The sequence below is a fragment of the Elgaria multicarinata genome, chromosome 22 (genome assembly GCF_023053635.1).
Source record: "Elgaria multicarinata webbii isolate HBS135686 ecotype San Diego chromosome 22, rElgMul1.1.pri, whole genome shotgun sequence".
NCBI classification, from domain to species: Eukaryota; Metazoa; Chordata; class Lepidosauria; order Squamata; family Anguidae; genus Elgaria; species Elgaria multicarinata.
In genome coordinates, this window is record NC_086192.1 from 11,354,330 (window position 1) to 11,370,129 (window position 15,800).

Here is a 15,800-nt window from a genome sequence, read left to right on the forward strand (position 1 = left end):
GGGATGGACAACCAGGACATGGTGCAACAGCACCCTCCCGCCCATGTTCCCCAGCAACTGGGGCACACAGGCTTACTGCCTCGAATACTGGAGCTGGCACACAACCATCAGGGCTAGTAGCCATACACAGCCTTCGCCTCCAGGAATTTATCCAACCCCCTTTCGAAGCCGTCCAAATTGGTGGCCATCTCGTGGCAGGGAGTTCCACGATTTAACTCTGCGCTGTGTGAAGAAGTCCTTCCTTTTATTTGCCCTGAATCTCCCACCCGTCAGTTTCATGGGATGTGACCCCATTGGGTTCTAGTATTATGGGAGAGGGAGGAAAATGTCTCCTTTGCCACATTCTCCACACCAAGCATGATTTTGCCCACCTCTATCCTGTCGCCTTTCAGCCTCCTTTTTTCCAAGCTAATCAATCCCAGCGGTTGTCACCTTTCCTCCGGGAGATGCTCCACCCCTTTGATGCTCCAGGCCTTTGATCATTTTAGTTGCCCTTTTTCAGAGGTTCTCTCTACACAACCACCCTGGTTCCCTGCCCCATGCCTGCAAAAAAAAAAAAGCCCCATCCTAGGCCGTGGGGGAAATCCAATCCCAATCGTAGGATGTTCAGGACAAGTAATGACAACGAAGAGACAGAGCCTCGTCCGTCCTTTGCAGGCCGCAAATTAATACGGCCTCGTCAAAGCCCATGACGTGAAACATTCCAGAAGCGTGGCACCACGGAGGAATGCCAGCCACCCACGGGCTCGCTGGCTGCAGCGCTCCGCCGCCCGTCTTTCACCGAGAGCCATGACCTCAGCCGAGTCCCGACACCCTGCCCGGTTTTTCATTTCGTTCTAAGTGTGGCCATATATTCAAAGAGGTACGACGTCCGCGGCTCTCCCCTCCGCTAGTAAACGGCGAGGCTTTTAATTAGGCCAACGGCTGGGAAGGAAAATTAAAGCCTTCCTCCGATACTGGCTTAGAGGCCGAAGGCATTTCACGGCGAACCGTTGCAAAGGTCGGCACCTTTTCAAGATGCTCCAGGGAAAAGAGGGAGGTGTGTGTGTTGCGTTTCCAGATAACCTTTGCCGGAAAAAAAAGCAGCCACAAGCAGGTGACACAAACCGGTTCTGGCCTTCCTGCTCCGTGGAGACGGAAAAGCCGGAGAAAACAAGAGCCGGCCACGGGAAGAGGACAAGCTATCGGATCGCTCGCGCGGTGTAGCAATGCCGACGCAGGATCGGAAACTCAGCGGGACAAAATGGATGTCGCACGGCACGCCCAACTGACGGCTGGGTTTGGAAAGCTGCACGGATCACGACGGCCCAACTCCAGGCAAGAGGCTCCCGGATGACAGGAGGCTGTAGCTCTATGACGGGGCGACGGGCGTCTTTTATCCCGAGGGCCGGAGGAAATCCCAGGGGCTTTCTGGGGGGGGGGGGGGAAATCTCACTGGTGGGCGGGGCCGAGCCAGAATACCCAACGTACCAGCTTGTTTTAGTTTAAAGCTCTTGCCGGCAGCTAAAGCCTCCAGAAAAGGCATTTCAACCTCTTAGAATCCTAGAACAGCAGAGTTGGAAGGGGCCTACAAGGCCATCTAGTCCAACCCCCTGCTCAAGGCAGGAATCCACCCTAAAGCATCCCTGACAGATGGTTGTCCAGCTGCCTCTTGAAGGCCTCTAGTGTGGGAGAGCCCACAACCTCCCCAGGTAACTGATTCTACCGTCGCACTGCTCTAACAGTCAGGAAGTTTTTCCTGATGTCCAGCTGGAATCTGGCTTCCTTTAACTTGAGTCCGTTATTCTGTGTCCTGCACTCTGGGAGGATCGAGAAGAGATCCTGGCCCTGAATCTAGAAAGGGAAGGGAGAACGGCGCAACACCCAGAAAATCCCCAGGCGATTGGCAGTCAGGGGGAACGGAGGCGTGGCCTACCGAGGGAATCCCGGAGGGCCAGGTTCAGCTCCCGACAAGGTGGGGTTCTACACCCTTGATCTACGGCCCGACGTTCAGAGATGAGCAGGGTAACCTTGCGCATCAGCGTGGCTCACATTGATCAGGAGCTAAAAAATGAACGAGGCGTGTTGGGGAGGGACCAAAACTGCATTTTGAAAGCAGAAGGTCCCCTATTTCAATTTCTGGCACCTCCAGTTCGAAAAGGAGCGCCCGGAAGACTCCTTGCTGAGTCCCTGGAGAGCTGCAGGCAATACCAGGCCCTGGAGAGCCGCAGGCAATACCAGGCTAGCTGGATCCATTCCTAAGGCAACGGAACCCGTTTGTGGCAAAACAGACACCGCCTTCAGAGGGCCGCGCATCCCGAAAGGTGGGTTAAAAACGTCCTAAACAGACTGAGCTACGTTAGCCGAGAGACAAGACAAACAGCAACTGAATGGAGACCGCGGCTTTCGTGCCCGTAATTTAATGCAACTTGTTGCCTTCTGCTTGACGTTTGCATCCCGCGATCCTGTCTTGCTTACGTCCCAGATACTAACAAGCTTTCGTTTTCAGCCACGGCCCCTGGCTGATGCAGCTGCTGAAGAAATCCTAAAACGAAACGGGATACGAGGCCGGGGGGAGGCAGGGGAAACTATTGGCCGGGATAGATTACAAGCTGAATGATTGGGAGCACAGGAAACTAAAGCCAAGCGCCAGGAAACGCCGAAGTTTGCACAGCGATCCTCCTCAAACGGCGAGGTTACCTGTTGCTGCCCATCACACAAGGGCCAGATACGTCACTTTTGCCGTCTTTCGACCGGCAAAAGGGCGAGTTTTTCCGTGCCAGCGGACGACAGCCTCCGCTGAACCGGCCGGCATCTTTCGTTCGTCTGCCTTGGGCGACATTTCATTTTCAGGAAACAATTCCTGGCATGCTGGGAAGGCATGACGCGTCTCCGCCAGACAGTGCTCCCATCAACTGCTTAGGACCAAAGGAAGGTGCACCAGCTCAGCCTGCAAAGTTCCAGGGTCGCAAATCCGTTCGAGCGAGAGGGCGGAGGGGTGCAAAAACAAAAACAGGAGGGGTGGAAAAATGAAACAGGGGAAATTTGATCTGGCTCCTGTTTCCCCCGCCCCACCCCTCCAACTTTTTAGGAACTTGACAGGAGAGGAACAGAACCAGTGAACCTAGGTTATGGGCATGTTTGTGGGAACGCCAGCACAGGGAGGCATTTATTTAATTTATTACATTTATATCCCGACTTTTTTCTTCCAAAGAACCAAAGGTGGCGTTCATAATCCTCCTCCTCGCCATGTTATCCTCACAACAACAACCCTGTGAGGTAGGTTGGGCTGAGTGTCCGTGACTGGCCCAAAGTCACCCAGTGGGCTTCCATGGCTGAGTGGGGATTAGAACCCGGATCTCCCAACTCCCAGTCCGACACTTACGACAGTCCGACACTTACGACAGCACGACAGCACCCGTCCACCCCCTCAAGCGAGAACTTTCACAACAGTAAGCGGACCCCGGCAACGGCCCGGAAAGACGCAGAAGGGACCCTGGGGAGAGGCTGCAAGTTGCCAGCCTCTAAGTAAACACACACGAGCCGTAGCGTCGTAAAGACAAGCTGCGTTCAACTGCCCCCAGCTTCGGGAGACAGCGGGCGAACGCCTCCTCCTTACGGGAAATCCAGACGGACGCAACGCTGCCCGAAGGTTCTGCACCAAGAACCTTTCCGCTTTGACGAGAGGAAACAGAAGCTCAGAGCACGGAACTCGGGTGTGGGTAGGGGGGGGAGAGGGGGGAGCCGCAACACGGCAAGCCCCTCTGGAAGTGGCTATGCCCGCAGAGCGTGCCGTTTCAAAAGATCCGCGGGGGCCGACGCACGGAGGAAAGGCCGGCGAGCCAACTCACCTGGACATCGTAGAGGGCGACTATGTTCTCGTGCTGGAGCTCCTAGGGAACAGAAAAGGAAGCCCAGTTAGAGAAATACTGTTAAGGGGTTGGACTCGACGGCCATATAGGCCACCTCCAACTTTACTATTCTAAGATTCTATGAAGTCAAGTCCTGGGAGGAGTAGCGTGGCTTTCTGGCTATCAGGTGATCTCCACTGCAAACTCCACCAAGGACCCCAAAATGCTCCATGGGGAAAATAATGTCATAAATGCTCTGTGGGTTTACACATAAAGGTGCATCCACGTAAGAAGAGCCCCTCTGGGTCAGACCAAGGGTCCGTCTAGTCCAGCACTAGAGCTGTCGACCAGGGACCCACAAACAGGACATAGGTACAACAGCACCCTCCTCCCTCTACTCACTAGGCTTAACCAGTCACCTTGATCAAGGTGGCCCTCCGTACTTTCGTTGGCTGACTATCCCCAAGCATTTACCCCGGCTAGATTTAATGTCATAGAATCATAGAATAGCAGAGTTGGAAGGGGCCTACAAGGCCATCGAGTCCAACGCCCTGGTCAATGCAGGAATCCACCCTAAAGAGTCCCTGACAGATGCTTGTCCAGCTGCCTCTTGAAGGCCTCTAGGGTGGGAGAGCCCACCACCTCCCTAGGTAACTGATTCCATTGTCGCACTGCTCTAACAGTCAGGAAGTTTTTCCTGATGTCCAGCCAGAATCTGGCTTCCTGTCACTTGAGCCCGTTATTCCTGCACTCTGGGAGGATCGAGAAGAGATCCTGGCCCTCCTCTGTGTGACAACCTTTCCAGTATTTGAAGACGGCTATCATGTTTCCCCTCAATCTTCTCTTCTCCAGGCTAAACATGCCCAGTTCTTTCAGTCTCTCTTCATAGGGCTTTATTTCCAGACCCCTGATCCTCCTCGTTGCCCTCCTCTGAACACATGTCCTCCCCTCCGAGTTGATGGAAGGTAGATATAAAAAAAACCCTTTACGTCAAAGATGCTGCCCTTGCAATAAAACTGAAGGAGAGAACATTACTCATTTGCAATTTTTATGATGGCATCAGAAAGGAGTTGATACGTCCTATCACACAGGCTCTGCCCGGCCGATCTCCTGAGACCCTGACAATTAGCCTCCTCCAGGATCAAAATAAAACAATTACCATACAGGTCGCCAAGTTTTTGAACCCGGCCATCCTTACCAGACCATGCATGATTGTATAACTGTTTGAACATATTCAGCTCTTTTTCCTAAAGCTTTTAAAACTTGATGTTGTGCGGACTTTATACTGTTAGTTTTTCCCTACCCTGTGCCTGCTTACCCTAACCTGTGCCTGTTGGCATTCTCTTCCCCTCCTTATTGTTTTACTATGATTTTATTAGATTGTAAGCCTATGCGGCAGGGTCTTGCTATTTACTGATTTACTCTGTACAGCACCATGTACATTGATGGTGCTATATAAATAATAATAATAATAATAATAATAATAATAATAATAATAATGTTAATTTATGTATCCTTCTCTTGATTCTGTTCCCTTCCACTCTTGATCCCTATGCACTCTTTCCATATATGTTTTAATGATATGTTTTCTGCGATTCATTCAATGTATTGATTCCCCGTTGAAACGATTTTTATTTTTCTCTTTCTGGTCAACTGACTGCAAATAAAGATGGATGACGATGAACAGCACCCTCCCACCCATGTTCCCCAGCAACCGGTGCATACAGGCTTACTGCCTCTGATACCGGAGGTAGCACGTAGCCATGGTTTCTCCTCCAGGAATTTATCCAACCCCCCTTTTAAAGCCATCCAAATGGGTGGCCATCGCTACATCCTGTGGTGGTGAGTTCCATAGTTTAACTTTGCGCTGTGTGAAGAAGTCCTTCCTTTTATTTGTCCTGGATCTCCCACCCATCAGCTTCATGGGATATGACCCCGTTGGGTTCTAGTATTTTGAGAGAGGGAGAAAAGCGTCTCCCTATCCACACTCTCCACTCCATGCATGATTTTGTACACCTCCATCCTAGTTGGGCCTCTGCCGCCGAAGCTCTCTGTCTGGCTCAAGCATCTCTAACTCACAACCTCCTAGCACAGATCACATATTGTTCGTTTTAACTCGGATAGCATTTTGCAAAAAAAGAAAAGGAAGGGGGGGGGAAGGCCAGGTCAACCCAGGGTGACCGAAGGGAGTGTGAAAATTCCACCCATGTCCAGAAGTGTCTGCCTGCACCATTCCAGAACAAAAATGGGAGTGGTTGCAGAAAAGCAAACAAACCAGTACGATTTTTAAAAACCCAGTAAAATTAAACAGCAAGCCAAAGGCCACAAAAGTACAATTGGCCTTCAAGCGTCAAAAACAGGTCGTTGAACACGCACCCACGTAAGAAGTGCCCTGATGGATCAGACCAAGGGTCCATCTAGTCCAGCACTCTGTTCACACAGTGGCCAACCAGCCATCGGCCAGGGATGAACAAGCAGGACATGGTGCAACCGCACCCCTCCCACAAGGCTCTTCTACGCAAAGCAAAGTTGAGTTTTTCCTCAAAAGAGCTGAATCCTTTGATCTCCCATAAATAAAGCAAATGGATTTGCTTGCTTTGCATGATTCAGAACTGTTCTGCTCGTCATGGGACGTGGCGAAGGACAGAAAGGCATTAAAACCCGCACTCCCACTAGGATTTCAGCAGCAGAGCCACTGCCCGGCCACACGGGATTTTGAGCATATGTTTAGAAGCATCAAGGGCTAGAAACTTGCTGGTGTTTTTAAAAACCACCACAACAGAAGCGGAGCTTTTCCGGAAGCTGACGTCTTTGTCCAAGAGCAGACACCGAAAATGCTGATGCCCATACATTCATAAACTATGGTTTTGCAAGTGTCGCTGAGGCTACGTATGAAGTAGGAACTCAGCTTTAGAAAAGGGGGGAAAAGCCATGAAAGGAGAGCTCTCAGGATGTTGAAATCTATGCTTTTGTCTTACTCGCAGAGGAAAGAAGGAATCCTTTTTAAAAACAAATAACCGTGGAAATGCCCACACGTTCTCCGCACCAATAGACTATCCGCAACTATTTCTAGAGATGAAGGCATATTTCTAGGCCCTGCTCGAAGCCCTCCAATTTTTAGCCTAAGCAGGAATAAAGCCACAAAGTAGGGGACCTTCCCGTCTCCTCTGGACGCTACAGCGCAAAGGAGGGTAAGTTTAGAAGAGGGCTGCCAACATACCTTCAAAATTTTTATCTCTTTCCCAAGCAGAAGTTGAGACTTCGACAAGTTCTTCTTGTTGATGCTTTTAATGGCTACTTCCCAGTCAGTTTTCTGAAAAAGGAAATACGACGGCGTTTTAAATACAAGCGCGTTTTCTAATTATCGGAATACGTAACTAAGTGGCTCCTTTTCTAAAGACGCAATCCTATGCCTGTTTAGACAGGAAAATGTCCTCTGGCTCCCAGCATAGCTGGCTGGGGAATGCTGGGAGTTGTAAGGTGGGGGTTTCCCCCCCACAGAATCATAGAATAGCAGAGTTAGAAAGGGCCTACAAGGCCATCAAGTCCAACCCCCTGCTCAATGCAGGAATCCACCCTAAAGCATCCCTGACAGGTGGTTGTCCAGCTGAGTAGAATCATAGAATAGCAGAGTTGGAAGGGGCCTACAAGGCCATCAAGTCCAACCCCCTGCTCAATGCAGGAATCCACCCTAAAGCATTCCTGACAGATGGTTGTCCAGCTGCCTCCTGAAGGCCTCTAGTGTGGGAGAGCCCACCACCTCCCTAGGTCACTGGTTCCACTGTCGTACTGCTCTAACAGTCAGGACGTTTTTCCTGATGTCCAGCTGGAATCTGGCTTCCTTTAACTTGAGCCTGTTATTCCGTGTCCTGCACTCTGGGAGGATCGAGAAGAGATCTCTATTTTAAGTATTTGAAGAGTGCTCTCATGTCTCCCCTCACTCTTCTCTTCTCCAGGCTAAACATGCCCAGTTCTTTCAGTCTCTCTTCATAGGGCTTTGTTTCCAGACCCCTGATCATCCCGGTTGCCTTCCTCTGAACACACATAGGATTGCGCCCGTAATAGCTTTGAAACTCTCTGTGTCCCCGTTTCTTAAGAATGGCCAATACAGGAAGATGAAGAGGATGGCAGACAACCGGCAATGACACCAGGAGGCTGTTCCTCCAATCTTGGCTGATAAATTCTTGTTACTGCAGGTAGGAAGCCAGCGACTGAAAATCCCAGCGCCGTGCTCAGCTCCCGCTGGAATACCCCATTGCCAACACAGAGGCAAGAGAGGTGTAAAGTAGCGAAGAGTAGTAGGAGGAGGCTTGTTGGGATATGGGTCACTATCTTCTATCTTTCACCTACTCTGGAGTTTAGGGCACCGGGGTGTTCCACCCCAGTGAGCACTAGGACTTGAGTTCAAATCCCCGGCTAGCCTAAAACGTTAACCGAAATCAGGAAACCAGGGTCCCTATTCCTTTTAACATAACGTAAGAAGTGCGTGCTGGATCAGACCGAGGGTCCATCTAGTCCAGCACTGTTTCCCCAGTGGCCACCCAGCTGTCAAACAGGGACCAATAAAGCAGGACATGGTGCAACAGCACCCTCCCTCCCATGTTCCCCAGCAACTGGTGCACACAGGCTTACTGCCTGGAAGACTGGAGATAGCACACAACCATCAGGGCTTGTAGGCCTTAATCGCCTTCTCCTCCTCCAGGAATTTATCCCACCCCCTTTTAAAGCCATCCCCAATGGGTGGCCCTCACTACATCTTGTGGCAGTGAATTCCATAATTTAACTCTGCGCTGTGTCAGTTTTCATCCACTGTTTCAAGACCGGAATCCTTTTCCCACAGTTTATTCTAAATAGCCAAGATCCATTTCCACACGTAAGAACAAAAGCCACCTCCACGCATCCAATTATCCCCTCCCTTACAACCCGGCAGCTCGGCCCAATCCATTTCAGCCTTTGCCCCTCATAAAACATTGCGTTTCAGCCGGCTTAGCAGCCGTGCAGCCAACAGCGTCCCAGTTACACAACCGTTTTTTTTTTTGTGCTTCTGTCAGCCAATGTGGTCATGTTTTGAGTCACAAAAGAGTTCTGGGAAATGCAGGAAAGGAAAAAACAAGAGCTCTGTAAGACCGCGAGCAAAATCAAACAAGGTTTTATGTTCTGTAAGGACGTGCTCCTTTTAGCAATTCGATAGGGTTTTCATATTATTCCCAACTACTTTGAAACATTTACAGTATGCAAAGTTATTGGGGTTTTTTTCAAATTATTTACATCAGGGGTAGACAACCTGATGCTTTGGTCGACAACTCCCATTTGCTCCAGTTAATGGGTCGGGGATTGTGGGAGTTGTAGTCCAAAACATCCAGAGGGCATCGAGGTTGCCCACTCTGGATTTACATAGCGCCAATGTAACACATCCCTTTACAAAACATAAAGCAAAATAAAGTCCCTGCCCCAAACAGTTTACAATCTACCGTATTTCTTCAATCGGAAGACGCCATCAATTGTGAGACGCACACTCATTTCAGTACCACCAACAGGAAAAAAAAGCTTTGATTCTAAGAAATAATAAACGCACCCGCGATCCTAAGACGCACCCCGTTTTTAGAGATGTTTATATGGGGAGAAAAGTGCGTCTCAGAATCGAAGAAATACGGTAATTATCAAAGACGACGAAAGGAGGGAGAAGCTGGGCTCTCCTTCACAACACTTTCAGTAGAACCCATCACGTGCTGTTTTTTTGTTTTCCTTTAACAGGTGGGGGAACTGAGGCGTGGTGCCAACGTGCCCAAGGCCACCTAGCGAGTCTGTAGCCAAGTAAACTGACTAGGGATCGCGTAAAAGGAGAGAGGAGGCCTCAAAGCTGCAGAGGAAGAATCAAGGCAGGTTTGCCTGACAAGGATAGAACTCTGTACTTCCCTTCAACACCAAAAAAAAACCACCAAAAGATTCATGCAGTAAGGCCGGGGAAACACTTCCAAACCTGAGAAATTTTAACCAATCTGAAAAGAGGCAGTTTTTCATTAGATTGTGGGGGTTTTTTATGCGGGGGGGGGGGGAGTCCTGCAACAGGGGTGCAGCCTCTCCCCCGTGGCCCAAGATGGTCTGCCATTGCAATGAGAGAGATCCAGCCGGAAGATCAAGGAAGGGGAATAAGGGGTGGGGAACAGCTTTCTCTCCCCCCCCCCACCCCGTTATTTTTAACGTTTACCCAAACCCGGTAACTTTTTGCACAAGCCTTTATGTGACATCTAAAAAGGGGAGATGAGAAACAGCTCAGAATAACAAGCTGACATCATCATAATCATCATCATCTTGGGCCTGTTTTGAAATAAAAAACAAAACAGGCGTGAATTTCCACCACACCCCGTGCGAAAAAGACCCGAGAGAGCGAGAGAGAGCAGAGGCACCCCCCCCCAAAAAAACTAAGCCGTTTCTGCTCCTGTGGACTCCCCCGGAAGACGCCGCTTTCAAGGAAAGGGTGAGAAACAGCAACAAACCATTAAAACACCACCACGACCCAGTTCGAGAGGGGGCAGCTAAGGAGAGATGCTTCCTGGTTTGAGCGTGGATCAACCCACAGACACACGGATGGATCAAAACACGGATCCCACTTCAAATTAGCACCGCCTCTGCCAGGCATGTACACAAACACAGGCGCACACATTCCCTCTGGGTGGGTGAAGGAAGGGGAAGGTTGTATAACCAGGGAAAGGATGGAGACCTCAAGCGACCCACCCCGCCACGTTTACCTTGCGGTGGCGACCTTTAAAGACCACAGCAAATGCTCCGTGTCCTATGAGGTCCTTCTTGCTGTATTCAAAATCTCCCACCACCTCCATGATCTTCAGGGGGGCATGAAGCCCCACGGGGGGTGGGGTTTTTTGGGGGGGAGGATAAGAAGGGGAAAGGAATTGGGGGGACAGGAGGGGGCTACGCCAAGCTCACATCAGCAAGGTGGATGGGAAGCAGGGGGCAGATCAGGGTGACTCCGGCCGCCCCCGAAGCAGGGGGGCGCTGCTGGCATGTCGTGGGGGGAGGCACAGGCCGCGGCCCCCCAGGCAAAGGGGGTAGGGGGGTACTGGCTGGGTGCTCCGGCTTTCCAAAGGCGACGGGCGTTTTCTGGCATGGGGGAACGAGGGAGAAAAGGGGGGTGTTGGAGAAACCTCCTTTTGAAGGGGGGCAAAAGAAGCAGGATCAAGGGATAGGAGGCATTCAGGGACCCCTTGCGGTGTTTTATTTTATAATATATATATATAATCTTAATAAAGGCAAAAAGGGCTTGCGATCCAGCAAGCCACTGAGCAAAGGTGGCACACAGGAGTTTTAAGGCTCTCTGGCATATATATATATATGGGAGGGGGAGTTTAGCACCTTTATGAGGAGGGGTTAAAAACTCCAGGGAAAGGGGGGTTTGTTTTTTTTAGGATGGGGCGGCTGATCCGAGGTGGGGAAGGAGGAAATAAAATCCCGTTATTGGGGGGGGGGGGAGAGAGAGAGAGAGAGAGGAGGAAAGCAACCAAAGCCAGGGAATTGGGGAAGCAAAATGTCAAAATACCTTTAAATTGAGGAGGGGGGGGTGATACACCCACACTAACAGGGTTATTTCTCAGGAATAAAAGACTTCTTTAAAAGAAAGGGGGGAATGATTACCTCCCTAAATGAGAATGGGGTGGGGGGGGAAATGCGATTTCTCCAGAGATGGATAGCGAAGACCCCCCCTTTAAATAGGGGGGGGGGAGAAATTAAGGTACCTGTTTAAAAAGGTGGGGGAGGGAGGGAGGGAGGGAGGGATGTAAATATCCCTGAATGGGGATAACGGTGACTGGGGGAAAGGCCAATGGATGGAGAATTAAAAATCTTTTTAAGGGGGGGGTTTAAGAGGGAAACATTTAGATCTTTCTTTAAAAAAAGGGGGGGAGACACAGATCGATATAGTGTCTGTGAAGGGGGGTTGGGGGAGGGGGTTCAAGCCCCCCTTAGGGGTCCCTCCTTATAGGCCTCTTACATCCTGGCCCCCACCTCCTCGCTAGTCTAGGGGGGCTTCCAGACGCCCCCCAACCCAAAAAAAGGGAGTCAAGCCAATGGAGCCTAAAGTGGACGAAAATAAGGGCGGAGGCCCAGCTCTCCCCCCGCTGCTGGGTGCTCAAAGGCCGAGGTATTTCGAGGCGAGGAATTGAAGGGGGGGGGTCTTCTATCTTCTCAGGCCGCTGCCGCCCCTCGCGTCGCCCGGCGCAGAGACTCCTCCCTTCCCCGCCGGCGTCCGGCTGCGACTGCCGGCGCTTCCGCGCGGCGCAGCGTCTCTTATAGGACGCATCGCGCAGGCTCTGCGTGACGTCTCCTTCCGCCAAAGCGGGGATGGGGGGGTGGAGAGAAAGGGGCGGAGCGACGGGAAAGGAGAAGAAAAGAGTCCCCCCCGCGCGCGCGGGGAAAGTTGCGTTGTTATTGTTTATTTATTTATTATTTATTGATTTAGAATATTTATATACCGCTTCCTCATTGAAAAAAAATTTCGGAGCGGTGTACAAGGTAAAATGAAAATAAAAACAGAAAAAAACAACAACAGTTAAAACAAAATTGTTATTATAAATGTTGTTGTTGTTATTATAAATAAATAAATAAATAAATAAGAGCCTGCCCGTGCTTTGAGATCTTCTGGAGAAGGCCTTCTTTCAGTCCCACCTTCTTCACAGGCGCGCTTGGTGGGAACGCGGGACAGGGCCTCCTCGGTGGCTGCCCCTGTGCTTTGGAAGTCTCTTCCCTGGCTCCCTCCTTGATGGGCTTTTGGAAGCAGGCTAAAACTTGTTTGTTCCAGCAGGACTTTGGAGAGTAATTGTGTGTTTTAAACGTTTCATGTTTTAATATTGTATTTTTAAAAAATATATATGTATTTATTATTATTTTAATTTTTGTACATTTCTTTCCCTAGGTTTAAAATGTGTATGTTTTAAATTTTGTAAGGCTGCCTTGAGGCCCAGTATTGGGCAAAAGGCAGGATACAAATAAATAAATATCATTATCATCATCATCTTCCAGATGTGTTGGACTACAGCTACTATCATCTCTAGCCAGCAGGAAAATACGAGTATACAAAACGAGTATAAAAAACAAGTATACAAAATTTAAAATTCTAAAACACAGAACATACACACATAAAGCATTAAAAACCGTTTAAAAAAACCAAACATGTGGGTGATTAAGATGTGCCGCCATATGCCTGGGCAAAGAGGAAAGTCTTAACCTGGCGCCGGAAAGATAGCAGCGTTGGCGCCAGGCGAGCCTCGTCAGGGAGATCATTCCACAGTCTGGGGGCCACCACCGAAAAGGCCCTGTCCCTCATTGCCACATTCCGAGCCTCTCTCCGAGTAGGACCTTAGATGTTGAACGTAGTGACCGGGTATATTCACGTCGGGAGAGGCGTTCCGTCAGGTATTGTGGTCCCAAGCTGTGTAAGGCTTTATAGGTCAAAACCAGCACCTTGAATTGGGCTTGGAAACATACAGGCAGCCAGTGCAAGCGGACCAGAGCAGGTGTTATGTGGTCAAACCTTCTGGTTCCCGAAATCAATAAAGACATTCTGTAGCACAAAGCAGACCAATCTGAGTTTCTGACCTGAGTATCGGGGTCTGTTACAGTTTCGACTTCAGGCGGGGCTCGTTGGAATAGAAAATACGTTTTGGCCAACTGATGCAGTAAAGAACCCGTGACATACAAATAACGAGACAACACCTTGATACTCATAAATTTGCTAAAATTTATTGTAGTGGATGCAAGTAGTAGGGGGGAAAAGAAAAGAAAAATACACCCACAGCTCTCTGTACACTCACCGCTGAAGAATCAAGGACATGTGTAATCCCCATAACCACTGAAAGGTGCAATGTCTGCTCCAATCCCATGATTCCGTTGAGTTCAATGGGACTTACTCCCAGATGTGTGTATATGATTGTGGCCTAAATGTGTTTGCCATTGCAGTGATTGCAGATTTGTTAAAGTATTCGGTTATAAACGTCTTTATTCTTTAAGTGAAATGTTCAAGGTGGTATAGAGAACGGCAGAGTAGTCTGAGTAGTACTTTTGGAACTCATTGGATAGAATAAGGGAAAAGAGCCAGGCCATAGCTAGACCTAAGGTTTATCCCTGGATCGTCCAGGGGTCAAACCTGTTCATCTAGGTGACACACAGGGGATCCTGGGATCATCCAGGGGCAAACCCTGGATGATCCCAGGATAAACCTTAGGTCTAGCTGTGGCCCAAGATTATTTCTCACTGAGCCAGTATCTTCTGCCTGCATTCCTTTCCTTATATCTCCAGAAGTGAAAGGGCTCACATCTTTCCTTCAATGAAAACTGCAATTGGGAATTGAAGAAGGTAACTGAAAAAGAAAATAATCACTGAAGTGACCCTTCTGTGGTTACAAGCCTAATATCGAGTGACGAAAGTTAAAATGAGAAAGAGGTCAACGTGAAAGTAGTGACAAATTGAAAACGAGAAAGCAGTACCCTGATTAATTCTTGGTCATTTGAGAATACTTATTCCCAGAGACATATCTCAAATTATCAAGCTAAATTTGAGGGTATTTAATGGGATATAGATAGATGGGTATGTTTAAACCCTCAGGGGTCCTTCTCTGTGAGCCCCTGCCAAAGGAAGTGAGGCAGGTGGCTACCAGGAGCAGGGCCTTCTCTGCTGTGGCACCCTAGCTGTGAAATGAGCTCCCTAAGGAGGTTCACCTGGCACCTACACCATATTCTTTCAGATCTTTTTTATTCTCTCAGCATTTTAACAGTCTATAAATTCAGTTTCAACGTTGCTGTTTTAAATTTGTATTTCTGCACTGCTGCTAATTTTATCCTGGTTGTGCTTTTACATTGTATTTTATATCATGTCTTTATACTGTTAGTTTTATACTTTGAAAGGTTTTAATTTTTGTGAACTGCCCCGGGGAGCTTCGGCTATTAGGAGGTATAAAAATGCAATAAGTAAATAAATAAAGATGAAAATTATAGTTCAGATTGTGGATGTTATACGTGGGATTCCTCTATCTGTACCTGCCAAATATTTTCAAAACAGAGCGAGACTTGCTTCTGAGTATACACATATAGAACTGAATTTTAATAGTGTGGTCACTCAGAAGCTTTAAAACAGCAAACTGTAAAGAAGTGCACTGCAACCCCATGCTTGCTTCTGAGGTCTGTTTACTCAGAAGTAAGTCTCTCTGTGTTCAATGGGGTTTACTCAAAGTTAAGCATGCATCTGATTTTAGTATGACTTGGATGTATATGCATTTGAAATCAATGGGATTTACTCTTGAATAAGGGAACCAGCAGATCTGTAGTTTATGAACTTCTGGGCCTTTTCGGTGGCTGCTCCGGTGCTCTGGAACTCTCTTCCTGGGGAAGCTAGGCCGGCTCCCTCCTTGATGGGCTTTCGGAAGCAGGCGAAAACTTTTTTGTTCCAGCAGGCCTTTGGAGAATAATCCGGCCCTCCATCTTTGTTAATGTCTTATCATTTTGTTGTGTATTTTAAACGTTTATGGTTTTGTTTCCCTCCCCCCCCCATGTATATTTTAAACTTTGTAAGGCCACCTTGAGGCCCAGCATTGGGCAAAAGGCAGGATACAAATAAATATAATAATAATAATAATAACAACAACTTGAAGATGCACAGTTTCACATGAACAAAGGAAAAGAAGACCGATCATTCTCACTGGTGGACTATCAGGAAAATGGGTTTAAAAGGCGGGGATTAAAAAAATCAAGGGATAAACCAATCTGATTCAAATTTGGCATGCTGAAAGCTCTTCCTCAAGAGCTATCACTGTGCCAAGTTTGATCTCTTTACCTTTAAAACGTACACAGATGTAAGCATTTCGGTTATCTTGGAGCAAAGGAGGGGGGATTTGACCACCTTTGCATGTTCAATTTGGCCTTCATGAAAATATTCCTTTCCAATACTGACTCTTGGCATGGTCAT

The 15,800-nt window shown here is 48.6% G+C and overlaps 1 protein-coding gene across 1 annotated transcript in view; it reads right to left on the bottom strand.

The window, feature by feature from the left end:
- ULK2 (unc-51 like autophagy activating kinase 2) overlaps positions 1 to 12,086 on the bottom strand; it is a 55,229-nt gene extending 43,143 nt beyond the window's left edge. The window contains exons 1-3 of the mRNA XM_063146471.1: positions 10,580 to 12,086; positions 7,051 to 7,143; positions 3,831 to 3,872 (exon numbers count right to left, since the gene is read on the bottom strand). Coding sequence (XP_063002541.1) covers positions 3,831 to 3,872; positions 7,051 to 7,143; positions 10,580 to 10,669 — 225 coding nt within the window. The 5' untranslated portion in view covers positions 10,670 to 12,086. The remainder of the gene's footprint in view (positions 1 to 3,830; positions 3,873 to 7,050; positions 7,144 to 10,579) is intronic.
- Positions 12,087 to 15,800: the final 3,714 nt, after the last annotated feature.